This window comes from Capra hircus, chromosome 11 (assembly GCF_001704415.2).
Source record: "Capra hircus breed San Clemente chromosome 11, ASM170441v1, whole genome shotgun sequence".
Lineage (NCBI taxonomy): Eukaryota > Metazoa > Chordata > Mammalia > Artiodactyla > Bovidae > Capra > Capra hircus.
Genome location: NC_030818.1, coordinates 92,341,864 through 92,369,680, shown reverse-complemented (window position 1 = coordinate 92,369,680; position 27,817 = coordinate 92,341,864). Strand labels below are relative to the sequence as shown.

The 27,817-nt window shown below is 47.7% G+C and overlaps 1 protein-coding gene across 1 annotated transcript in view; it reads left to right on the top strand.

Moving 5' to 3' along the window:
• TTLL11 (tubulin tyrosine ligase like 11) overlaps positions 1-27,817 on the top strand; it is a 264,768-nt gene that overhangs the window by 206,681 nt on the left and 30,270 nt on the right. Inside the window, exons 7-8 of the mRNA XM_018055721.1 lie at positions 13,831-14,082; positions 21,189-21,295. Coding sequence (XP_017911210.1) covers positions 13,831-14,082; positions 21,189-21,295 — 359 coding nt within the window. The remainder of the gene's footprint in view (positions 1-13,830; positions 14,083-21,188; positions 21,296-27,817) is intronic.

The following is a 27,817-nucleotide window of genomic DNA, read 5'->3' as shown; positions in this document are numbered from 1 at the left end:
TGAAGCTGAAAATGACACCCAGAGTTCACCCTGCCTGTTTTCTTGCCTTCGGGTAAGATTGCAGCAAATTCTTCACGTTATTTGTCTTAAAGAATACTGTTCTTACACAGTCATTTATCAGCATGTCTTTTTTTTTTTTTTCATCACCTATAAGATGTAGAGTACTGGGAACAAACATGGATTCTATTTTTGGCAAACTCAGTCTCAGGGGGAAAGAAGGCGCAGACTTCAATGGCCATCATATAAGTCCAAAAGATGACACATTTCACAAGAGAGCTGCCAATGAAATGCTGTGGGGAATCCAGAGGAGAGTATTTTGGGTAGGAGGGATCGGGGAAGCAAGCTTTGCAGGATGAGCAGGATTGGGGCCCGGCTGCTGGTGAGCAGGGTTTAGCAGGTCACAGGCTCCCAGGCTCGGGGGCCACACACATCTCCACGTGTAACTGAGATCACCCAGGGAGACTCGGCGGGCAGGAAGCAGGTCAAGGACAGAGGCTTAGCGGACCATCTACCTCAAAGGGTCCTCAGAAGAAGAAAAGCAGAGGATGGAAAACACTTGGGAGAATGCAGGGGCTTAGAACGAGAGTTACAGAAAGCGAGTGACTGACTGCACGGAATGTATGAAGAAACTGAATTAGGAAAGGCCAGGGGGTTAGGGGGAGAAGGCAATGGCAACCCACTCCAGTGTTCTTGCCTGGAGAATCCCAGGGATTTGGGAGCCTGGTGGGCTGCCGTCTATGGGGTTGCACAGAGTCGGACACGACTGAAGTGACGCAGCAGCAGCAGCAGCAGCAGCAGCAGGGGGTTAGGGGTACTGCAGAGGTCCCTGGTAAACTTTGAGAGGGCAGTCTGTTTGGAGCAGTAAAAGCAGAAGCCAGCTGCTCATCCTGAGGCCAGGAGGGGCTCAGCACAGAGTGACTTTCTCCAGGTCATGCTCCACCCAGCAAGGGCTGTGATTCCAGTCCTAGTGGAGGGCCGGCAGAGAAACCCGCAGAGCTGCCCAACCTCACTGGAAGCCTGGAAAAGAAAAATGACTCTTGTAAGTCACACAGTCCCAGATCAACAACTGATAACCATGTATGGGGGTGGGGGGTGGGGTGTGTGACCTTGAGTACGTGCTTTATTTTTCCTGAGCTCAGTTTCATCTGATAGATAACAAGAGCTATCGCTTCTTGAGTGCTTATGGCATACTGGGTATAATTCTAAATGCTCCACATATATTAGCCCATTTAATCATCACAATAGGTAGAATTTCCATCCCCATTATAAAGATAAAGATACCAAAGCACAAGCGGGTTAAGACGTTTTCCTAAGGTCATCAGCTAGTTATGGACAGGGCAAGGATTCCAACCTAAGCAAGATTCCAGAGTTTATGTTAATATATCTGTCCTAAGGTCTCATCATAGCTTAGGCAGAATGATCAAGGCACGAGAAAGTTCCTGGCCTAAAGGAGGCTCAATGAATTACTCCCTTTCCCTGACCAACCAAATCTGAAGTCAGGGAGGCCTGGCCTGAGAGAGGCCTATGGGCCCAGCTCCATGAGTGCTCACTGACACTAGTGAAAACCGCATGCAGAGGGACACACACAGATTTGTCTTGTGAAGTTGCTTGCAAATGCCATGAGCCCCTGGGGCAGGGTCAAGTGAGAATGGTTTTGCTCTCAACACCTGCGCAGCAGAGATTGGCCAGCTGCTGACCTGCAAGTCCATGACAAGTGAAATTCACAAAGCAAACAGATTTCATCTGAAATCTGGAGGAAAAAGGATATTTGACCAGGATATGCCTACTGAATCCCTGAATAAGGGTTCACTGGGTGTACACTGTATACAAAAGGGAATTAGGATTACATTGGAAAGGAACTGGATTTGGATGAAATTGAATGCCAAGAAGAATTAGAGTCTGGGCCAAGGATGACTTCTTCACATGAGTTTTCCCACTTATTGCCTGGACTCACGCAACCCTCTAGTTTGGTGCAGAGCTGTGTTTAAGCATTAAAATGCTTTGTATCTCAGATAGGCTGTGAGTGTGTAATTAAAAGGATCCCTTCATTAGCAGAACTACATGACTCAAGCTCAAGTTGGCCTTTTCTGCTAATTTTGGAGGTGGTAAAACAGAGGCGAATACAACCACTAATTACAGCCGTCACACAGACAGTGCCTTGCTGTCGCTTCCAGGAAATCTTTGTTCTCCCCAAACACAGACAGTATCTTCCCAGTCACTGGGAGAGGAGAAGTAGGAGAAAGATTCATTCCAGCAACCAGAAGGAGGGGTGTGGCACAGTGCAGGGGTTAACAATGTGACCTTGGGAGTTAGGCTGCTGGGTTCCAGTCCTAGCTTCATCCCTTAATCAGCTGACTCCACCTCTCAAAGCTTCAGCATGCTTAGATGTTGACTGGGGCCGAGTAGCATGGTTGTGGGTACTCACTGAAAGGATGACTATCTTCACTGCCAGCTATTTTGAACACCTACTGTGTGTCAGGATCTGCGTGGGGGCTACAGTCATAAACTGTAGGTGTCACCCCCTGGGGTGAGAGAAACAGGCATCAAAGAGACGGCTGCACAAATAACCATGTATGTGTGATTGTGATAATGACTCAGAAGAAAAAACAATGGTGATGATGATGACAGCGACGATGATGGACCAAGCCTGTAAGTTTCTATGTAAAGGCATGGTTGATTTAACTCTGGAAGTTATGGGAAGCTTTTTGAAAAAGGTGATCCAGAATCTCAGATTTGAAGGATGAGGGTTTCTCATGTGGATAATTTGAGGAAAAGCCTTTACAGAAAGAGGGAGGGATGCCCCAGGTGGTGCTAGTGGTAAAGAACCCGCCTGCCAATGCAGGAGAGGCAAGAGATGCAGGTTCAATCCCTGGATTGGGAAGATCCCTTGGAGGAGGGCATGGCTACCCACTCTGGTATTTTTGCCTGGAGAATCCCTTGGACAGAGAAGCCTGGAGGGCTATGGTCTATAGGGATGCAAAGAGTCGGACATGACTGAGCAACTTAGCTCGTAAGGATGTGGAATTTGGATGATGAGGCAGGCGAAGCAGGCAGTGATCAGACCTGCAAGGCCTGGAGCTCTCTGGCCGGGAGTAAGGCCCCGCCCAGAGCGCCTAGGCAGCTCGTGTGGGCCAGGCTTGTCATCTGAAAACTTCCTCCGGGATCCAGTGGAAAGCTGAGCAGAAGTCCAGTCATTCACAAAGACAGCGGTCAACTATTTAGTGGGTTTAAAGAGGAATTCTGCAGCCCTTGGGGCAAAATGATTCTCCTCCGTGCCTGCCAGTGTGGACGGGCAAGTCTGAAGCTTCTCATTCAGAATCAGAGTTTGGGCCACTCTGGTGTTTTAGCTCAACAGTGGTGTAGGGTTGTTGGGTTCCCCCCCCCACCGCCCCCGCCTCTTGCTGCTTCTTTTTTCAAGGTTCTGAGCAGGAAGTCAGCAGAACTGGGCCTGCCTTTGCTACCACCTTTCACTTGATGCCACCCCTCAAGCAAAGGACTTTGCCTGGACTTTCCAATATTATTTCAAAAGGAAACTGAGATGAGAGGATCACTAGGGTCCCTTCTACTCTTCAGTTTAACTTTTGCTTTATGTGGGGCACAGCGAACATTTCTGTGTTCGTGATTCATTGAGAGCCAGGCTATCAGATGAAGATAGGAGGGATGTATTTAGGTTCAGACAGAGGGCAGGTGCACTTGGACCCCAGGCCGCCTGCAGCAAGATCCCCCGACGGCCTCTGGGCAGTCCGAGGAGCACGAGGACAGGCCGGTGTCTAGTTACATGGGTTGGGGGTGGGGCAGAATGTCCAAAAGTGGTTAAAGAAATGCTTGGTCCCTCTGTATTCCTGGAGGTATGTGTGGACCTCTCCTACTGAGGCTGGGGACTTGACAGTGAGCCTCTCCAGATGATGACACATGGGAGATAAAGAGGCTGGTGATTATAATCAAAGTGGCGTGCATCCATTTTCTCTATAATTACATTAGTCCTATAGGTTAGGTGGCTTCCCAGGTGGTGCTAGTGGTAAAGAACCCGCCTGCCAATACAGGAGGCATAAGAGACGTGGGTTTGATCCCTGGGTTGGGAAGATTCCGCTGGAGGAGGGCATGGCAACCCACTCCAAGTATTCTTGCCTGGAGAATCCCATGGACAGAGGAGCCTGGCAGACTGTAGTCCTTGGGGTCACAAACAGTCTGATACTACCTAAGCGAATTGGCACGCATGCACAAATAAGTTAGGTGCCACTTTTAGGTGCCATTATTTTTCCCACTGTACATAAGAGGATACTGAAGCTTTGTGGTTATATGATTTGCCTAAAATGACGGAACTGGGATTCCAACGGTGCCTCAGACTACCCCCAGAGCCCACGCCCTGACTCCCCAGACTCGTGCCCGTGGGGCAGAGCTGCCTGGCAGCATCTCACCCTCTCCTTGGTCTGAGTGACTATGCATTTCACTGACTCTCACTGCCCATGCCCAAGACAAAGAAAGCCAGAGGAACCAGGGCGAAGACACCTGCTCTTTGCAGAGGGGCAGAGCAGAGAGAGCCCTGTTGGAAAAGAATTGGATTGGGGGCGGGGGTGGTCCCTCTAAAATGAGCTGTCAATTCCTCTATCTGGAAAATGAGGGGGCTGGGCCCCGGTGACCCTAAAGGCACTTCCAGCTTGGAAACAGCCCAAGTTCTGGATTTGTGCGAAAAGGGGTATTAGACTGAATCTACTTGTCTGTTCTTTTGTTAATTCATTGCCTGGCCTGGCAGGAAGATGCCCCTGCGGCACGCCAGCCTGGTGCCTCCGAGAATTCATCCCAAGCAGGGAAGAGGACCTAGTCCGCTGCTGTTGCCGCTGGGGGCCTCTGTTCATTCACACACGACAAAACAGTGCATCAGTGACTTGTGTGGGCCTGTGACTGTAAAACAGGGGTCGATTTGTTGCACAGTCAAAACAGAACAGCCCCATTTTGATAGACGCTGGTTGTCACATACCCTGTGGTCAGTTACAAGCAGACAGACCCACCCATCTACCCACCCTGCTGCAGCAGAATCATCTGGAGGTCTAATCATCTGTGTGTTTGATTCTAAAGAATGCAACAAGTTTGAACTAGGCTTAGACTAAATGCCGCCCCCCCACCCAGTCACTCTCCCTCGTAAGTAAGTGACCGCCATTGTAAGGGAGGAGAATATGAGATTTCATCAGTATACTGAGTTGTAACATGATGGAGTGGAAATGGCCTGGGCTTTGAACTCAAGCAGATCCTTATTCAAATATCACTCGGCCATTTAACAGCTGAGTGACCTTTGAAAAGAAGCCTAATCTCTCTGAAGCTCATTTCTCAACAGCAAAATGGGGCCACTTATTATTATACCTAATTCATAAGGATGATTGCCAGGGTCAAATGAGATGTTACAAATAACCCACCTGACTCTCAGGTACTCAGTGCCTGATAACTCCCTGTGTATGGAAGCAGCATAGTGCAGTAGTTGGAAACAAGGACATTGGCACCTGCCTGCCTGGGTCTCTATCTGGGGTTTATAACGTATTAGTTTCTCTCTTTGTGCCTTGGTTTCTGCATCTGTAAAATGGGAATAACAATACCTTCTGCATAGGATTTTATTGAGATTAAATGATTTAGGATGGCAGTCCCTGGCACATAACCGGTATCATCACTGTTGTGTTTTGTTGTTGATGTTACGCTGTGCTATGGAGGAAAGTGATTGGGGGGTCCAAAAGTGGCCAGATGAGCATTCTGAGGAATGTTGCATAAAGGGAAGCCAGTGGGAATAGACCCAGCATGGATCTAGGTCTTACAGGGACTGGAACATCAGCCAGATCTCTCGTTAAGTCTCTCTCCTCATCAGTCTGAAACACATGCCTCACCCATCTATCGCCTTCTCTTCAAATAGGATAGCATCACCATCAAGCAAATTGAGCTTCTGTGATGGAAGAGATTTATCAAATGACAGAGCCAGGCTACATGGTAGCTATGTTTATTTTTAGTAACTTCAGCCTCCGACTCTTTAAATTAGCTGCCAGGCTAATTTAAGGGATTTCTTTGATGCATGGTTGGCAGTTTCTCCGGGAATGCCAATGTGCATTTGAAACCCCCAAGGGGCTGAGGGGACACGACTTGGCCAAGCAGTAGGGAAAGGAACCTGCCTGCCTCCTTTTGCCAGCTCAGCCTCGTTGCCCACCAGGTTCTCCTGCCAAGCCACAGGATTGCCCGGGAACATGATCCAGGGCTTTCCCTCCCTTTCTGTCCCCGGTGATCAAACACCAAATCCATCTTCTTTCACCTAGACCAGTGATTCTTAGACTTCACTCCTCATTACACTCACCCACAGGGTTTGCTGAGACAGTTTCTGAGGCCATAGGTCTGGGGCGGGGGCAAGCACGTGCATTTCCAATAAGGTCTTAGGTGATGCCGAAGCTGCTGGTCCGGGGACCATGCTTTCAGAATCACTGACCTTGAATGTTCCAATGGCTTCCCTTACATTGTCAACCCCCTGCCCCCTCAGTTCAGCATTCTTACCTTTGGCAGACTCGTTCCTCTTCTCTGAACTTCTGATTTTGCCACTCTTCTCCCCCAAATCCACCACAACCTTGTCATCTCCTACACTGCCAAGTCCAAGCTTGCTAGTCTTAATGTGCAAGATCCGATAAAGACCTGCTCCCTTTCATGTATATGACTCAGTTCAGTTCAGTTCAGTTCAGTCGCTCAGTCGTGTCCAATTCTTTGCAACCCCATGAGTCGCAGCACGCCAGGCCTCCCTGTTCATCACCAACTCCCAGAGTTTACCCAAACTGATGTCCATCGAGTCAGTGATGCCATCCAGCCATTTTATCCTCTGTCTTCCCCTTCTCCTCTTGCCCCCAATCCCTCCCAGCATCAGGGTCTTTTCCAATGAGTCCACTCTTCTCATGAGGTAGCCAAAGTATTGGAGTTTCAGCTTCAGCATCAGTCCTTCCAATGAACACCCAGGACTGATCTCCTTTAGGATGGACTGGTTGGATCTCCTTGCAGTCCAAGGGACTCTCAAGAGTCTTCTCCAATACCACAGTTCAAAAGCATCAATTCTTTGGCGCTCAGCTTTCTTCACAGTCCAACTCTCACCTTCATACGTGACCACTGGAAAAACCATAGCCTTGACTAGATGGACCTTTGTTGGCAAAGTAATGTGTCTCTGCTTTTTAATATGTATATGACTAAGACCCCCTAAACTGACCTCCTTCCATATGTTCCGGGTCCCATCTCTGGTTGCCCACCTAGCCACTCTCACCTGGCTCAGACATTGTTTGCGGATGGGTCTAGTCTTCCCCCTCTGGGTCACATGCTTCTGGGTAGCAAGGTGGACTGTGTCAACCTTACCTGTGTAACCCAGGCCCACGGGCCAGGTAAGAGCTAAGGAAGTGGTTCATACATGAATAAATGATTGAAGAGGTGTTTCACTAAGAAAAAAAAAGGGAATTATTTCTCTGAGAGCACTCAAGCATCTTCTGTGAAACTAGCCCTTTCATTATTTACCTTCCTATTTTTTTAATTTACAAGAAAAAAAATATATATATAGTGTTTAAACATCAGGAGAAAAGTCTTTGGTTTGATTTAAATCAAATTAGCACAAGAGTTATATAGTGAGCAAAGCCTCAGGTGTGTACTGAGACAGTCCTGATTACAAAATCTTTTTTTTTTCCAAAGAGTTCTGTTTATTTATTTGGCCACACCACATGGTGAGATCTTAATTCCCCAACCAGGGATTGAGCCAACACACCCTGCATTAGAAGGCAGAGTCTTATCCACCGGATTTTGGGGGAAGTCCTTGAGGACAAATTCTGATTCCCCTATTGATTCATGGAAGTGGGCAAGACTGGGCAGTATTGAGGTTCTTTGGGCCTCAGGTTCCTAATCTGTAAAATGGGACTAATTTTTACCTACCTTGTAGAATTGTCTTGAGAAACCAATGAAATTAATATATCAAGTAAGCTGCTTGACCTCGAGTGTGTGCAGTGTGTTCAGCCGCTCAGTCGTGTTCGGCTTTGCGATCCTGTGGACTGTAGCCAGGCTTCTCTGTCCATGGCATTTCCTAGGGAAGATACTGGAGTGGGTTGCCATTGCCTTCTCCAGGGGATCTTCCCAACCCAGGGACTGAATCCTCGTCTCTTGCATAGGCAGGCAGATTCTTTACCACTAGCGCCACCTGGGAAGCCCCAGGAGTGGGTCTCCGATAAATACTAGTGATTTTCTTTTCAGACAGAATGGTGGTAGGGGGTTTTTCACAGGAGTTTTAATAAAGCAAAACTCCATTTTATTTGAAAAACCATAATAGATAAAACATTCCAGGATTCTTTCCCCTATTTTAATGAATCAAAGACATACCAAATTCAATTGTTTTTAAATGCCCCAAAGGACTAGTAAGCTTGATTTACATTTTCTTTACCAGTCACTTCCATTTCATAAGTCTGACTTTTCTATTAAAATGCTATTAACTAAAAACGGGACTTTACAGTATTTGTGATGCCTTGGATCTCCATGTGATAACTGGAATTATCTGGAGCAAAATGCCATTCTTCTGTGTTTTAGTTCTTCTTCTGTGTCAGTTGTATCTTTACTGCCGTCTTCCAGTTGAGTAAAACCCTTTCCGCCTGAATTTGTGGTTTCAAGTTCATGAAAATATCTGTGGCTTTGAGGGCCCTTTTCATCTTGAGGTTATTAATTGTGATTCAGGAAGGAAGGGCAATGGTAATCACCCAGTAAGTGCAGCAACCCTTGAAGGAAATGTGAGAGGCTGTCGTGGAGAAAGCAGACTCCTTCTGGGCAGCTCTGGAGGTGGGATGGGAGGCAGGCTGCAGACACTGGAGGGAGACAGCCTCTGACATGCAGTCCAGGAAAGCATCCCAGCCTGAAAGGTGCCCTGGAGGTGGTGGGGTCCCCCTCAGCAGGCAACCCAAGCTCCGGCCACCACCCCAGATGAATGATCTGCCAGTCAGAGGACCTACCCGTGCTAATGTCCTGTCTACCTGGGACTCATTTTTTTTTCTCTAAAATGACGTTGTTGTGAAAACGCTCTGGAACTAGATAGAGGTGGTGCTTTGCATAACATCGTGCCTTGTGTGCTTTAAAATAGTGAATCTGAGGACTTCCCTGGTAGTCCAGTGGTTAAGATTCCATGCTTTCAAGGCACGGGGGCGCAATTTTGATTCCTGGGTTGGGAAATAAGAGCCAGCATGTCTTGAGATAGAGCAAGAAAAATTTAAAAATAAAACGGTGAATTTTATGTCGTGTGCATTAGACCACAATAAAAGAAAATAGATGACATCATTGGATAGAATGATCTCAAAGCTGTTTCTAGCTATAATGTGGTATGTTTCTGGGAGGGAGCACGTGACTTAGGGGACCTATGTCACCAGACTCTTTTTTAGCAAAGACAAGCCATGTAGGTAATATCTGACAGAGGGGGGAATGGCCTATTAAATTCTGGTTCTGACATAATATGGAATATTACATGGGCTTTCCAGGTGGCGCTAGTGGTCAAGAACCCACCTGCCAATGCAAGAGACATAACAGACATGGGTTTGGTCCCTGCCTGGGTTGGGAGGATCTCCTGGAGGAGGGCACGGCAGCCCACTCTAGTATTCTTGCTTGGAGAATCCCCATGGACCGAGGAGTCTGGGGGGCTACAGTCCATGGGGTCTCACAGAGTCGGACACGACTGAAGCAACTTAGCACATGCCTATGTCTATGAGAGGTTACGCTCATGAAAACACACTTAAGGCCACAGGAAAACATGATATAATGGTAAAGTGTAAGAAAAAGGATTTAAACTACCCATGGTGTGATCCTAACTTGTAAATACAGATTAAAAAATTAAAACATTAGTGTTTATCCCTGAATTGTGGGATTGCAAATGATTCTGATTCCTTTTATCCCTTTATACAGTTTTCAACATGCCTACAAAGAGCATAATGATTATTATAATTTTAAAAAACTACTTAAAAACAAAAAAAGAAATAAGAGTCCTCTGGGTTTTGTAACCCTCAATGTGAACCAGGATGTGCTTTGGAAAAACAGGGCAGCAATATGGGAAGTGTCCTGGTCAGGAGAACTGAAGTGTAATTCCAGGTCAGCCCGGGCAAAGAGCCCCTTCACCCTGCTGTGCCTCAGTTTCTCCACCTGGAACATGGGTATAGAAACCACTTCAGACTGCACGTTTCGAGAAGAGCAAATGAGATCGCCAAAGTGGGACAGTTCTGTTGATTGAAGAGTTCTCAGCCGGTTTCCTTTGTCATGGAGTGCATTCAAACTGTACATTTCCTTCAACAAAATCTCCTTTAACAAAAACTTAATGAGTGCTTATAAAGTCAGTGATTGCCACTTATCCAGGAATTTAAGAGCTCATTTCCGGTAACAAGGCTGCTTTTTGTTCTCATCTTTCTTCTTATAACCTTAATGTGAAAACATTTTATTTCATCTGAAGAGTAACCACCTGACTTTTATTTACAGTCTTAAATTCAAGGAGGTGATGATAAAAACCAGTTTAGCTGAAGGGAAATTGCACCCACCCTACCCTCATCCCGTCCCACTTCCCCCACCCCACCCCACCCCCGGGAGTGAGTGCTTCTCTGGAGGAATCAGGTCCCTCCCCTTTGTAGGAGGGTGCATTTGTTTCCTCGAACCATCCACACAGTTAAACTTTGGGAGTGGTTTTGAGCTGCTCTGGTTCTGCCTGTCCTGGCTTTGAGACCCACTTTGAAGGAAACATAACTTACAGGACCTTTTATTCACACCAGGGGGTTCTCTTTCAGACTTGGGCTCCTTGAACCAGCATGAGCAAAAGTCCGTTTTGTCAGAGTTGTCAAATACAGTTTCTCTATCCAACCGCTTTCCTATTTAAGGGAGCCTATGGAGTGGATACGAAGCATCATGAGCTTGATATTTTATTTGACGCTTACCTTGCTATTAAAGGTGGCTCGGATGGTAAAGACTCTGCCTCCAGCACGGGAGATCTGGGTTCAATCCCTGGGTCAGGAAGATCCCCTGGAGAAGGGAATGGCAACCCACTCCAGTATTCTTGCCTGGAAAATTCCATGGACAGAAGAGCCTGGCAGGATAGAGTCCATGGGATCGCAAAGAGTCAGACACGACTGAGTGACTAACACTTTCACTTGCTATTGAAAGCACACTTTCCCAACGCAATGAATTCAGTGAAACATTTCCCAGGCACCTAATATGTATCAAGTCCTATAGAAATAGGGTTGAATAAGATGTGGTCCTCGCCTTCAATGACCTCACGAAATAGCAAGAGGGGTTGGCACATAAGCAAATACAGGGCAGTTGACTCGAGAAATGCAGACGTCCAAGGGACCCGGAGTGGATCTGAAAGACGATCTTCAGTGTGGTCAAGGGAACAGGTGAGCTGGTTCCGAAAGTGGAGCAGAAATGTGCCAGGCAGCCAGGGCCGAGGAAGACTTCAAAGGCCGAGTCAGAAAGCAGGTACGAAGATACTAAGATAGCCTGACTTGGTGACTGATGGCATGCTTGGAAGTGGGAGCTCTGAGAACGAGGCCATTTAATAAAGAAGAGTAGAAAATGGCCTTCGTATTGATCTCAGTGCCGTGGGATGCGGCTCTTTTTTTTCCTGGATCTCTTAGCCAGTTGGACAGTATTTATTGGCTGTGTACACCGTGCTCAGGGTGTTACTGAGTCCAAGCTCGTACTGCTCACCACATGACAGGCCAATAAATAGAGAGACAAGTTGTTGGGGCAAGGAATAGTGACCTTATTCAAAAAATCAGCAGACCGAGAAGATGGTGGACCGGCATCACAAAGAGCCATCTTCCCTGAGTTAGACTTCAGGCTTCCTTTAATACTAAAAGGGGAGTGGCTAAAGTCCTGGTTCCAGTCAGACCCCAGAGGGGATGTAATTTCTTCCTTCCTGCAGCCATTCAGAGGTGGGCCTAGTCAGAAGGTTTCCTGTGAACTAAATAAAGGTATTTTAGCTTGATGCTCATTCCATGGGAGACAGCCTTCCCAGAGATGGACCATTATGTGTCATTTAAGTTTATCGGCAACATCCCTTTAGTGGTGGACTTGCAGCAAAAACAATAGAACACAAAGGCTAAAGTAAAAGTAACAGATTCAATAGGGATTAAGATTTGTTCTTCCCCATTACAAGGGTTCTGTCTCTGTAATGGACACACAGGTGGAAAGGGTTACGCCTCCCTCACCCTCACCCCTCAGCTATGGGCAGGAGACAAGGAAGGAAGAGGAGCTGCAGGTGCAGAGATGGGTGCTGCCTGTGGAAGGGAACTGGGTGTCCAGCAAGTACGAGCCTCTGCCTCCAGGCCAGGCCAGAGGGCAGTAGGCTGGGGCAGTGGCAGTGGCCAAGGCCTTGAAAGGTACAGCGTGTCCAGGGATGCACAAGAAATAAGGAGGGCAGAGAGGAAACCGGGAAGGGGCTTGCATGCCAGAGGGAGGCTATGGACTTGATCACATAGGTGCTCAGGAACCTCAAAGATGACCAGTGTCGGAAGGGGGCATCCCGGCCAGGTCTGTTTTAGAAGGCAGCCTTGGATATGTTGTGGAGGATGGAGGCTGGAGGCCCTGTTGCCAAAGTCCAGGAGAGGACAGACAAGGCCAGGGCAGTGCGGACAGTGGGCCGGGTTCCAGGAAACACTAAGGAGGCCGCGAAGGCAGAGGGAGAAGGGGGTGTTGGTGTTGGTTCTGATGTTTCCTGCTTGGGTCACTGGCAGATGGTGGTGACCTTCGAGGAGATGGGGAGACGGGGAATGCAGATTTGGGGGGGGAGGGGAAATAGCTGCGTCAGTGGGAGGTACCTGAGGGCCATCCTGGAAGGTAAACAAGTGATCATTGGGTCTACAGGTGAGAACATTCCAGCTGGAGAGGCATATCTGAGTGTGAGTGGCTGTGAACTTTCTTGACTCTCAGGAAAATTTCAGGATAAAATATCCAGACAGGAATCACAACACTCTAATCATTTCTTCTTCTTTTTTTTTTTTTTGTACGAGTTCCAAATAAAATAGTTAAGCCAGAAAACGTAATTGTGCCTATTCCTAGAATTGGGTAACTGATGTATCTTTGCAAATTGTTCATTGAACTGTGCCTATGGCTTCCTGCCAGCCCTCAATGAGATTTTTATATTTCCTAATTATTCAATTACTATCCATAAGTAGGAATTTGAAACCAAACTCAGACTCCTTCATAATTGAGTATTCTCTTGAATCATAAGTACAGGAAAGGAAGTTGTCCATATTGGGAAACTAAGATGGTAGAACAGAGAAGTGTTCGTCTCTTGTCCCATGGCTCTGTCCTGGGCTCAGTTTCTCAGCCATGTGAGCTTGGGCAGGTCACTTTTATTTTTTAACTTTAAAAAATTTTTTATTTATTTTTAATTGAAGGATAATTACAATATAGGGTTGGTTTCTGCCATACATCAACATGAATTAGGTATCAAATACATACCATAGGTATATACAGATATGACTCTTTGGGCAGGTCGCTTCTTTGAGGTCAACTCTCTGATTTATACAGTAAGAATAGTAATAATAGGGAGTTCCCTGGTGGTCCATTGTCTAAGACTCTGGGCTTCCAGTGCCGGGGGCCCAGGTTCGATCTCTGGTCAGGGAACTAGATCCCACTTGCTGCAACTCAGACTCAGCACAGCCTAATTAATTAAAGAAAAGAATAGTAATAATACCCCCCCACCACCAGCTCCGCCCGCCATTGCTGTAAATCTAAAGGAAAGGAGAATTTGCAAGAGAAAGTGTTCTGTGTGCAAACCCACTCTAAATGTTGGTTCTATCATTAACTCCTTGTGTGTTACAGGTCTCAGCTGCTGGGGAAGTCGTTAGCCTCAAAAGAAAATCCTCCGCACAGCGATCTGGCCGGCGCCTCACAGGGCAACGCCAACCCCGACGCCCACCTGCCCTCCATCTGCCTCAAGCAGGTGTTCCCCAAGTACGCAAAGCAGTTCAACTACCTACGCCTAGTGGACAGGATGGCAAACCTGTTCATCCGCTTCCTGGGAATCAAAGGGACGATGAAGCTGGGACCAACAGGCTTCCGTACCTTCATCAGGTTAGTGAGACCGGCCCCCTCTGGCTGGGATTCAGGCAGCCTGGAGACCAGCCCGACATCTGGCTGGAGCCTTCTCCCTGACTGCCCCTGGGAGAGTCTGTGATGCCAGACTGGGCCCCACTGGGTTGGGACTGGCCCAGCAGCTGGCACTGGGCCTGGCATATAGTACACTCTTGTTCGTTGAATGAATTAATGATGTGACAGCATTCAGAACCTTGTGCTTGTGGTTAAAAAACAATTCCGTGCTACCTTGAGCAGGATCCTGAGACCAGAGATGAAAAATTGCCCCTTGGACTCAGACAGATCTCGCGCTTCCTAAAACTGGGTGCCGTTCTCCCAGGGGTGCATGGCTGAGTGCTGAGCATTTATGAAGCCACAGCAGAGAAGCAAGGCCTATCTTTCCAAAGTGTCATTTTCAGGAGAGAAAAGTTAAATAATTCAGTTGATAAATAATTTAATACATTTGTTCTAGCATAAAAATAATGTGGTTATATTATGAAGTATAATACAAAATTTGCATGAAGCACAAGACAAAGAAACTACGCTTTTGCCACATCCTACAAAACAGGCCTAACCTCCTAAGATTATTCATTAACTTGCCTCTACATTCTGGGGCACTTTGAGGGCAGTACAGGAGCACTTATGAGCTGTGTGACTTTGGGTAAGTTAATGATGATCTCTGAACCTCGATGGTCCTAGAAAATGGGGATGAAGCTCCCAGTGCCCTAGGATTGCATGTCATACACCTCAGAGAAACTGTCTGCTAGTGTTCAATACTGCTGTTGTTTCTCTCATCATTGGTTTTAATATTTCTAACTAGTAACTCAAAGTCACCCTCCTCATAGTTGTATTCATGAAGGCAAATAGTTAGAAGCCTGGAATTGGAAACCACTTCGCCATGTGCTTTTCTCTAAATGAATTTTATAAATTCTAACTCTAGCCCTCTGATACTCCTGATAGGATAGCATGCAGAAGTATCCGCAGGAATTTTTGCCGTCTCAATAAACCTGAAGTTATCCTCGCACAGTGATTCTGAGAAGGGCTTTGTGTTAGTTTCAGGTGGAAAGAAAGCCCAGTGGAAAGAACACAGGCTTTGGGGCTTGGCTTCAGAGCCAAGCACATTACTTAATAGCTGTGTGGCTTTGAGCAAATCCCTTGTCTTCTCTGAGTCTCAGTTCCCTCATCTGTAAAATGGTAATCATCTCTCCTGCCTCGCAGGGTTGTGATGAGGTTGGGATGGATGTATTAGATCGTAAAGGATCTGGCCCACAGCCTGGTTTACAGGAGCTGTTTGTGAAATTGGAGTCTTGTGGTTATTATTTCCATGAGGCAGAGGGAATTTTCAGAACGTCAACAGGCCTGTACTGTTATTTCCCTGAGAAAACTACCTGACGTGACAGTCTCTGACTCGTTTAGGAACTACATTTGAATTGTAGGAATGGATACCCATCTACAGGTGGTTTAAATAGTGAGTCTAATTTTCTCTCATATATGGCAGTGGGGCTGCTAGGGCTGGTTAATGACGCTGAAGTGTGATCAACTCCCCAATTTCTGTCTTTCTGCTTTCCCACCCTGAGCATGTGCTTCAAGCTTCAGAGTCGCCTTATGGTTACAAGATGGCTGCTCAAAATCCAGCCACTATGTTCGAATTCCAGGCAGGAAAAAGGAAGAAGGAAGGAAGAGCAAAAGGCATCAGCCAGATGCTTCCTTTTATTTCCTAGTGTCAATGCAATTCTCTTAAGCTGTGAGAGAGCAGGGGAGCTTTGAAAAGATGACATACTACAAGACGCACATCTCAGTTGCCTGGGGGATGGGTCGGGGGGAGGGTGCAGGCAGGAAGGATAAACAAACCAGCGGGTGGGATCTACAAGGATGAGGAGGGCAGAAGTGTGGCAAAAAGAAAGGTTGTTGGGGAACAGTATCACTAGAGCTTTTGGTTTTTCTAGAGAAGCTAGCAATACTGATTTTTATATGTGAAATCTCAGTGCATATATATACAGAATGTCGGTGATTCAGAAAATTATTTGGGGTTCAACCAAAGCGTGACTGCCCATCAAGTCCACCGGTATGCGACCTGTGAGAGGCTGAGGTGTATGTTAAGAGGACTGCTATGCTCATACACAATCTGGAAAAGGAAATTCTTGAAAAGATTTGAGAACCATTCTAGCAAAGAAGGTTCTTAAAAGGCAGTTAGACGGGAACTGGACGATATCAGGGATATTGCTAGAACTCGGTCTCTGTGTGAGAGGCTTTATGATTCTTCCATCCCTTTGTTCTCTCTAATTAAGAATGCTTGCATGAAAAACTCGAATACGTGATGTTAGCAACCAGTGGGTCCTACAGCCATCTTTCCCAATCTGTGGCCGAGTACCACTGACAAGTGACGATGTTTCCAGGGGGAGAAGAGGCAGCTGGAGCAGAGGGACCCAGACAGTGAGCCCCTCTCCCCTCCCTCGGCACCTCCCCTGGCATGCAGCCCGGGTAATTAAGGATGAGGGAAGACACGAAGGACACATCGCACCACAGTCAATACATTTCTCCTTTAAAAATGTACTAAGACATCCTGCAGCAACTTTGTCGTAAAAGGTGATCTTCTCTGCTTTCAGATTTGTATCTGAATATATTCCGTCTTGCCAGCTAAATTTGACAGCGAACGTTTTCTCTTGCTAACAACTATTTTCTCTGTCTTTTCCACTTGGGTTTAAATTTCGCTTCATTATGAATTGATAATATTTGTGCCATATGTTAAATCGAACCAAGTGCCCTTCTCTGGAGCACCATGCTAGAGACATATTTGCTGGCTAGAGACCCTCCTCTCTGAGCTCCTACACAAACGGCAGAAGTTGAACTTGGCTTTCATCTGTCCTACCCACTCCTCCTCTCCAAGTTCCTGGAAGAGAACTGGAGGGAACAAAATAATAAACATTCCGATTGAATTTATTTCCAGTGACCATCTCTCATAATGTGTTGCATAGATCAGCAGTTTTAGGAGTGAATTATGCTAATGCAAGTCTGGCCATATTCTATTTTTCTTTTCCACCAAGAAATGAGAAATAATGAACTGTCGTCCTCTTGTCTAGAGTTAACTCTATCGAACCAGCTTGTCGTGTCATTTCCTCAGGAGGCACGTAACAGTAGCAAGTATCACCATGAATTAAGCACCTTTTTAAAAAATTTCATGATAATTGCTGAGGTGTGGAGACATCTCTTTTTCTGAGAAATGGAAATGATCTGCTCCTTCATTTTGACAGCTTTCTCTGAGGGAAATGCATTTTTGTTATTTTCCTCCCATCGGGTTCCTCATTTGGGGAGCTTTCTGTGTAATTCACTAAGAACACGTTTCCCAGACGTATCCTCCATCGGAATCTGACATCAGTTGGCACAGGCTGCAGTTTCCATTTCCGCAGCCCGAAGATGAAATGGTTTGCCAAGACCGGAGTTTATTTCTGGAAAATGGAGGCAGCTTCTCCACACCTCGAGTGTTCGCCTCGCGCCCGGCCGTTCTGCCTGGAGACCCCCCACCCCTCTTCTCTGTGGCTTCTAATCCCAGGCACCTTCTAAATTAGAACACGGCTTTCTCTTTTGCCTTTTTTTCCCCTCCTTCCGCTGCCTTTTCTCGTAAGGAGATATTAATATGCTTCCTAATGTGTAGCTGTGGGGGAGGGGCGGTTTCCTTCTCTGAGAGGCAGCAGGTTGTGGGAGAATGTTCTGGAACAGAAGTGTCAGGGGGCCCTGCCTCCCCCTCTGTCATTAACTCCTTAGTGACTTTGAAAATTTCCTCTGTTCCATGATGATCTCTTTCCAGTAATATCATGAGACGTTATGCCTGGAATATCAATAGCCTTTAAAAATAGATAAGTTATAAACCAAAGTTGTCTTTCCCAATCCCCACCAGCCAAGATGTTTAGGTAGTGTTTCTTTCTTTCTTTTATAAACAAATACTGATTATTTGTTAACTTTCACCTTACAGAAAGCTCTCCAGGAAAAAATAAGCATCTCTTCTTTCACAGAGAAGGATGAACACAAAAGAAATTCTATAAATAGGATTTTATGGAGTGGAAAAAGTTGGTTTCTAAATTTCCCATGAGATGTGAGTAGTTGTTGAGAGGAAATGGGGATGATAATTTCAAATCTTTCCAATCTTAGACTCCTAATGAACTTGAACGATTTGTGATTCTCATTCTGTGCACCCACGTTCTTCTGATTCTGGAAAGAAATGAAGAAACAAAAAAACCCCAAAATCCTTTCTGGATTTACATCCAGATTTACAACCGGCTCTACATCATGGAGGAAGGCTGAAAGCCGTCATGTGTGCCAGGCACTGAGCTAGTCCTTAAAATAAGTTTGTATGGTGAGTCACGATATTGTCATACAAATAAGGAAATTGAGATGCAGAGAGTATTAATGACCTGCTCAAGATCACATAGCAAATTCAAGATTCAAACTCCTGTGCACTAGACTCCAAAGCTCATTTTTACCATGTACATTTCTAGCCCATCCTTTCCTAGGAATCTTTCTGGTTTCTCCTGTTACTGTATTTCCTGGACTTCTCCACTGAAGAATTCATCCCACCTCTCATTAGTAATTTGAGGAACTGCCTCCCAGGGCGTAAGGGGAAATGATTCAAATGATCAAGAGCCACCGAGGCCTCAGGTTTTTATCCCAGACTGTGAGATGATGTCTACCGTCCAAGAGCATATCCAAGACTCATCTGGATCCAAGCTTTGTGTCACTCACTGGACCCAGAATACCACTTACACATAGTAGACACAAAATAAATTCTGTATTGAGAGGATGGATGGATGAAAAGTTCACTCCAAAGTCTTAACCCTTGGAGACATTCCCTGCTTGAGTCCATTGGTGACTGTGGGGACAAACCTAGGAAAACTTAGTGACCCTGGTTGTCTTATCCCATCCCCATATCCCAAAGTGTCCCAACAGGGCCTCTCTAGAGGCTCCAGCCTTTCTGGGCTACTTGAGACTCTGTCTCTGGAATCTTGTTTCTTCCTGCAGCTCTGGGCTGGGCCACTTCCTCACTTCTTCCCAAAGTTCCCAAGTCCATGGCTCTATCCTCCAGGGGAGCCCTAGATGTGAATCCCAGCTGTGTGGTTTTGGGCAAGTCATGTCCCTTCTCTTGAGTCTCAGTTTACCCAGCATTGAAATGGGTCTAAGAATACCTCCCTCATAAAACGCTATAAAGCTCCAGAGAGCTAATGAGCAAGAAAGAGCCTGGCACACAGATGGTGCCCAAGAGAGTGCCTACAGAATCAGAATTCTCACAAGCATTTCATGTCAACTGCAGCCAGAGTGGATCCCGCCCTTTCCTACCCCAGTCCAGATGTTATCAACTGTATTTCCAGGTATCACTAGGGAGAACAAGTTACCTTGGAAAGGGGATAGATGGAGAATCATCTTTGGTAAATTACAGCTCCTACTCAAGGTTTGACACTTCTATTTTCTGCCTGTCAGGAAAAAAATAACTGTATACCAGTGGTCAGTCTTGTTTCCCTTTTTATACTCCATTAACCCACAGGGTAAGCCAGGCAGAGTGCCTGTCCTGTGGGGAACAGGTAGTCCAGAGAACACAGACATGATAATTAGAGAAGACCCATAGCTGCTTCTAATGAAGCTTGGGAAATGAACAGCGCGGGTTGTTAGAATACCTTGGAAGGGACTGGAGCGGGTCCCCAGCAGGACCCAATAGAGATAGCCATCTCGGTGACAGGTGACGTGAAAAGCTCTGCGTCCACTGACATGTTGTTACTGGGGCTCAATAACTGCGCTGATGTGCTTTGAAGTCTGCCACGGTGACTTGTGATGGAAATACAGAGCGGAGCTCAGGAGGAAGCAGGATGTGAATTGATGGCTTGAGGAATACAGGCGGGGAAGAAAGGAGAAACGGGCTGGAGGGATGGAGAGAGGGAGGGAAGGCGGGAGGCCAGGAGGTTGCTGGCATATAAGGAGCACCAGCCTCATCTGGGCACTGTGCTGAGCACCCACCCAGTCACGCCGGGGGTGTGCATGGGTTTGGAGAGGGGCCCCTGGAATGCCCAAGTCCTGCTTGCCAGTCAGCCCCCAGCCTCTTGGGTTCCTAAGCGAGCTATTCTCGCAAGAGATGATGACAAATGGGAAACCAAAGAACCACTTTATCATTAGCTGGGGTGATGGACGTGGACACGTTTGGACGGTTGATAGCAACATGGAATATGGTTCAGCCCAACAGACAGCTAGCCCCAGGGTGTAGCTTTCAGGATTGCCAGGGCAAATCCAGCCTGGGTGGGGATTCCCCTCCCAGCACGACCCGCTTCAAAAGGGTGGTGCCTCTGGACAAGCTGGGTTCTGCCTCCATTCTAACAGACCCTCATCCTTATACCCAGATGCTCTGACCGGCAAGCCCCGTTTCTCCAGAGTGGACAGGGCCCCTCACCAAAAGGTCAGCTTGAGGTAGCCTCTGACAGGGCTGAGATGGTTCTAGCTTTGGCAGAGAAAGAGGGAGACTAGAGAGAGATGAGGAAGGAAATCAGCAGTTGTCATGGCCCCAACCAGGTGCCAGGCCCCAGGATGCACAACCTCATGTCGTCTTCACAACGGCCGTGTGGGCGGGTGTTATCCTCTTCATTTAAGAGACCAGCCAATACAGGCCCCAAAGTGAATGGTCCACAGTCACACAGCTAGAAGCAGCCACAGGGCCAGGATTTTAACTCTGGTCTGTCTGATGCCCCAATCATGCTGTTTGCAGCATGCCTGCCCACAGTGACTGTGATAAAGACTGCCTGGTTAACAGGTCAGGAGGCTGAGGCTTAAGAAGGGAAACTAGTTTAATCAGGGCCATTTGCTCCTAAGTGGCAGAGCCAGATTCAACTCAAGACTTGCCATCCTAAAGTCCCTCCTCTTCCCAGCCCTTTAGAGCCCTTATGAACCACATTACAGGAACCTGTAAAGGCAGTGAATGGGTTGCTGCCATTCACCCTCCTCTAGTTCCTGCTGTGGGGGTGGGGGTGGGGCGGCATCCAGGAGGGGAACAGAGCCCAAGCAAAGGCACGGAGGCCAGGCAGGACAGGTCAGCTCGGGTCTGGCAGTGACGTGTCCTCTCCCATCTTGGGCAGGAACTGCAAGCTCAGCAGCAGCAGCTTGTCCATGGCCGCGGCGGACATCCTCTACATCGATATCACAAGGAGGTGGAACTCCATGACCGTGGACCAGCGGGATTCAGGTACCGCATCACCAGCCTCCCTCATGTCCTGCGGGAGGACAGACAGGGGTGGGCAGCACCTTTTCTCTTCCTTCTTGTTAAGAGTCAGGATGGGGGAGGAAGACGATCATCTTACTGCTACCAAACCAAACTTGGGTGTGTTTGCCCATGCACGGTAAAGCCAGATCTACTGACTCAGGGTGGTGGTAAAGGAAAGTGCAGTGTTTACTGCAGGCCAAGAGAGGGGTCCAAGCAGCTCAAAAGGCTTGAACTCCCCAGTGGTTTTCAGGGAAACGTTTTTAAAGGCAGGGTGAGGGAGAGAGTGGCAGGGTCCATGATCAGCTCGTGGACATTCTTCTGATTGGTTGGCTGTGACGTAATCAGGAGTCCACATCATCAACCTTCAGGTTCAACCTGTCTGGGGTCTCTGTGCTTGTGGGTGGCATGCAGTTAACTTTTTCACCTGGTGGGGGTTTCAGTATCTGCAAAACAGCTCAATGGATATGGCTCAGAATATTATCTATAGCCCTTCTGAGGAGGAACTAAAAGTCCTTGACTTTGTTTAATGGCTTCACTATTATTAGTTTGTCGTGCTTGACTGTTTTCCTTTGTTTCTGCATTTTCTCACTTCTCTGATTAAATTTATTCTTTGGAACTTGGGGGAAAACCTAGGCAACTAAAGTTTTTCTACAAACAAAAAGCAGGCAGAGGATATAGGGTAGGGTGGGGGCCTGTCCTGGGAAGTCTTGGTTACGCCGCCTGCTCTAGACGTGACTAAGGGGATCGGACTGAGTCTGAATTCAGAAGCACGGTTCTGACTTCTGCTACCAAGGCCGTTGTTCAGTCGCTCAGTCGTATCCGACTCTTTGCAACCCCATGGACTGCAGCACATCAGGCTTCCCTGCCCTTCACCGTCTCCTAGAGTATTCTCAAACTCATGTCCTCAGAGTCAATGATGCCATCCAACCATCTCATCCTCAGTCAACCCCTTCTCCTCCTGCCTTCAATTGTTCCCAGCCTCAAGGTCTTTCCTAATGAGTTGGCTCTTCACATCAGGTGATCAAAGTATTGTAACTTTAGCAAGACTGTGCCCTCCCAAATTCTTAATTCCACCACTGAATCCTTTGCGTAAAGCTTTGATTCCATTAATATTGGGAACAGTTACTTACTCGTTGGTTGGTTCCTCGGTGCACAGTTCTTGGACATAAGCTGGGCCAGGCCCCTGACAGGCTGGAGTGAACAGTGCTTGGTTCTGACCCAGAAGGGAGGGGCTGCAGAGTTGGGAGGCAGATGAGAACGCAGCAGTAGGTAGGGTGCCGCATGCTAGGATGGAGGCAAGCACAGAGAGGCTACCAGGAAGCCCAGCAGAAGAGCTTCTTAGCAAGGGGGGACCCAAGGAAGAGTTCTTGTAGAAGGTGGAGTGGGATCAGCTGAGGGACAGAGTGGGACAGTGCCCTCCTGCAGGGGTGTTGCCCGGCCTAGGCAGAGACACAGGTAAAAGGCTCAGGTCACCCCAAGTAGCCTGGAGGGTCTGCAGCAAGGAGGGAAGGGAGAAGGGGTAGAGATGGGGTTGCAGGCGCTGTCAAGGCCTTGAAGGTCACACCAAAGAGCTTGACCTTAATCCCGTAGAGCAGGAGTCCCCAACCTCCGGGACCTACTGCCTGATGACCTGAGGTGGAGCTGATGTAATAATAACAGAAATAAAGTGCACCGTAAATATTATGTCCTTGAATCATTCCGAAACCACCCCTCACCTCATCCATGGAAAAGCTGTCTTCCACGAAATCAGTCCTAGGTACCAAAAACATTAAGGACCACCGCCCTAGAGGATGTGGGGCCAGTGAAGGATTCGGTAAGAAGAATCCTCCCTTTGGTGGATGAATTTCTGATCTTTTTCCTCCCAGAGGGTTTTTTCCTAAAAAGTCATAATTACCATACCTGACATTTGTACAGCTCATCACAAAATTACAGCGGGCTCTCATGCATATTCCCTCATTAAATGTCCTTGTGAACCAGTGCAGTAGGTATTACCACTTGCATTTCACAGCCCAGTAACCTACAGCTCAGGTGATGGCAAGCCCACGGCTGCCTCCTTGCAAAAAGGACAAACAGCAGGGGAGGTCTCAGGGAGCAGTTTTCTCCTGCAGTGGGGCAGGGAGGACATGAAATCAGAGGGGTTTGGAGGAGCAGGTTGGGAGACCCAGACTAAAACTGATGCTGCCACTTCATATGATGTAAGCTTGAGAAGTCATTTCGCTTCGTCCTGTCCATTTCCTCCTGCATAAACAGCTCCTGCATCACCTGCTCTCCAGGGTGCCCTGTGTCGGAGGGTCTCAAGGTCTGTGGGCTCCACTTGGGGAGAACCCTGGGTGCTCCCTGCCAGTTCCTGCACCACACCCCACGTCTGCCCTGGCCACAGCTCCCTGACCACAAGGACCAGCAGCCCTTCCCACGGGTAGCGGTGCTGGGGCATCATTTGCTAATTGGCTTCATGTTTGATAATGATGCTTCCTGCTGCCAGTCATTTCCCACATTCAGAGCATGCTGCCCGGCACTTGACCCATGCAGCTCAGGCTGGGCTCCTCCTGTGAGTAGATGTGATTCTCTCTTTCATACAGAGAAGGAGATCGAGGTTCAGAAGCATGGCCAGTGGGTAAGGCTTTAACACCAACCTGCCGTCATCCCCTTCTGGTTGCCGTCTCCTCCTGCTAATTGGTCCTGGAGTAAGAGGACCGCCCAGCTCCCTACCACTTCCCTTTCTTAAATTCAAAAGCAAGACTTAGGGAATACTAACACCCACTGCCCGCTCCCATGGCATCTCCATCGTCGGAGTTCCCTCCCAGCCTTCCCCGGCAACCAGGAGAGGCTGGAGATGGAGTGTCTTAGAAGCAGGCAGTTGAATTATCTCAAGGACGGAGGGTGCTCCTGTGACAGTCAAGCCGCCTGCTTTCTGCTGACACCTTCAGAAAGTGAAGAAGTGTTTGCTCTGTGAGCTGAATGCGGGTCGTTATCACAGCAGCCTGTGGAGGGGGCCAGATGAGGGGGTGGGGTGGCAGTGGAATTATTAAATATTGAAATTGATCAGGAGTAGCAGCAGGAAGCTATTTATCATGTTTTATTGCTTCAAACTAGCATTACCATCTGGCCCATTGTTAATTCTGAGTAGCTTTTCATGTTTTGTTTGCCTCTCAAATTGTTCCCCATAAGTGGAATCCACAGGGGCTGCCCACAATAACAGGCTCGGGTGAGGTTTTTCTGGGGTCTGCCGGGTCTCTCCGTCTGCTGACCAAGCTGAGGAGATGGAAAAAAATACTTATTTTTAGAACATACTGATGCGTGAATCCGGGGCTAGGACCTTCGAGGTCCTTCCGCCCTGCCTCAGCCCCTGGATGTGCAGAACAACAATCCTTAGTAGGAACTGCAGTTTTGAGATCACCTCCGGTGTGCAAACATCAGCGCTAATGCTCACACCAGACCTTCGAGATGTATAATCAGACCGTGGTTTACGGGCTTCCCTGGTGGCTCAGAAGGTAAAGCATCTGCCTGCAACGCAGGAGACCTGGGTTCAATCTCTGGGTCAGGAAGATCTCCTAGAGAAGGAAATGGCAACCCACTCCAGTACTCTTGCCTGGAAAATTCCATGGATGGAGGAACCTGGTAGGCTACAGTCCCTAGGGTCACAAAGAGTCGGACATGACTGAGCGACTTCACTTTCAGTTTACAGAGGAGGGTCCTGAGGTTCCAAGAACAAAGGTGACTTGTCTGAAATCCCATAGACAGTGAGTCGCAGAAGCCAGATTGGAACTCAAGCCTTCTGCCTCCTGATCCCCAACCTTGGGCCACACAGAATGGTGCTTGTTGTGAGACAGTAAGTGAAAGGTCAACTCACAGAGCCCATGCAAGACAGAACTGGAGTGGGAGGAGGTACCAGGTCCATGCACTTATCTTCCCTTCCTTCACCCTCAGAGCTTATACTCCTGTTTCCATCACTCCTGAAAGGAAATAACAGGGTCTGGAGGCAGGGTGTGGGGGAGCATATAGGCAGTGAACTAGACAGTAAAGCCAGAAATGAGAAGTTGGTCTGTGCCCATGGACTCAGGGGCCACTTCTGTTTCAGCTGGTGCAGGCTGGGGCCCAGGTGCCGCCTAAGAAGATCACTCTAGCACCTCCTTTTCTCAAGGAGAAGGGGCTTCTGAAGTCAGCCACGTTCTCAGGACCATGCAGGAAGCTACTGGATATCCAAAGAAGACCTTTGTGATTGAGTGGTGCTTTTTTCTCTTGGCAAAGGTCAGCAGAGACACCAAGGAGGCCTCCTTCCTTCCTTCCCTCCCTTGTGCAGGGCCAAGGGATTCTCAGGCCCTGGGTTCTAGCACAGGCCTGGCCGGAGGTGTGAGTGCTGTGTGAGAAGGGGGCAGCTTGACCTGCCCAGGAGCTGCTGCTGCAGGGCTGGCAAGAAAGAAGTCAGAGACAGGTAGAACATGAGATCTCAGTCCCAAAGGGCTGCACTTACTCATTCATTCATTCAACAAGCAGGCAATGAACATGTTACCGCATATCACGCCCTACGGGAATAGAAAGACAGATTATTTTATGGACACTATTCTCAAGGGGGGAAAAAAGACAATAGAGATTGTGTACTGAACATTCACTATGTGATAGGAACCAAAAGCGCCTGTTGTGAATCGTTTCACTTAATTCTCACCAGCCCTGTGAGATAAGGGTGGTTATTCCCATTTGATCGATGAGAAATCTGAGGCTCAGAGGGATGAATTTAAACCAGCATGTAAAGTCTTACAGTGGGGAGCCTGGGATCTGAACCAAGAGCAGTCAGCCTTCGGAGCTCAGCCACGGCCCTTCCGTGATACCCTGCGTCTCCAGCCACACAGATGCGAAGGGTGCAGCTGTAACAGGGTGGGGCCAGCACTCCCATGGGAAAGCCCCAATGGAGGGGGCCGTGAGGGTGAACAGAGGACACAAGCAGAGCACTTAGCAGCCCAGAAAAGGCGCTCACTACTCGCTCTGTATCCCCGAGGGCCTGGCACAGCGCCCGGAACATGCAAATGCATCTCACTTGGTGCCCGGTGAATGCTCGGTGAGCAGACAAGTGCCAAGATAAAAACTATCCCCGTCCCCAAAGCAGGGCGCTCCAAGGGTGAGGATGGAGACGTATACTCACAGAGGCCTACAGGGGTCTCCCTCTGCTTTCCTACTGTCCGGCATAAAAATGCCAGCCCTGTTGGAATAAGACCATGGCCCCACACCCAGACCCCAGTGTGTCCAGGTGCTAATGCGCCATCCCTTTCTGGAAGCCAGCCGAGACCCTCCTCCTGCCCTGATGGGACTCTGGTACCCACCAAGGGGCTTAAACAGATTCCTGATGCTTGAGGCCTTTACAGACCTTTCAGCTGCATGAGGAGAACTTGCTATTGAAATGGAGAAGAAAAACGGTGTTTGAAAGGATTAGAGAGGGGGAAAAAAAAACCAACTAGTAAGAAAAAGCATGTCTGTTGTGCAATCTAAATCTCAGACCATCATTTTAAATAGGCTTGTTATTGATTGCTTTTTAATTGGACCCCAGGTACACAGAATTGGGTTAATGATAATCCTTGGTTCATGAGACACTTCCATGGAGAACCATGCACATAGCCTGCTGTATTTAGTTAGCTTCCTGAATTAGTTCTTTTTAAGAATGACATAAGCATCCACACTCTCTCATGACCCAAAGCAAAAGCTAGGACTTGATGATAACATGTATCTCACGCATGGTTCTTCCCTCCCATCTCCCTCCCCCACCCCCAGCCAAACCAGCTCATTTCCTGCCTCTCTCTACCTGAGGAGTCCTCATCTGGATCCCATGCCCATGGCTCCCTAAATAGACTGTCTTCCTCTCTGTTAGAATGCCAATGACTGTTTAGGAGCTCGGTGGAATTTCATAAGAGGCAGTCTCCCACTCTCCAGTAGGCCAGTGTAATTGTCAATTAAGAAAAAATTTTTTTTTCAGTTTCCAATTCTAGAACCTCTAACAGAACACAGAAATCTAAATAAGGATGTTATCGGCAAAAATGGGGTGTGGTAGCCCTCCCATTGCCCAGAATCGAATGAAGAAACATGTTTGTCAGAGAAGATGCAGTTCTGTTACGTTACGGAAATTGCACTCACGAATGCCTCCTTATCACTGAGACTTTGCTCTTACCTCTTTCCAGAGTGGAAGTCACTCCTCTGTGGCGAGAGACAAGGACAGCATCCAGATTGGGCAATAAAAGGCAGTATCACTGGCAGCATCTATGGGAGGCAAACATTTCACTTGCAAAGGGAACATTTGAGCTCAGCATCTGGGTCTCTGGTTCGTCTAACCCACAACTACGGGTTTCAGAACAGCTTTGTTCACTTAGCAGCCAGATGTTTGGCTATTTTAAGATACAAGCTAGGGGACTTCCCTGTGGTCCAGCGCCGAAAACTCTGCACTTCCACTGCAGGGGCCTCGGGTTGGATCCTGAGTAAGGGAACTAAGATCCCACATGCTGCAAGGCGGAAAAAAAAAAA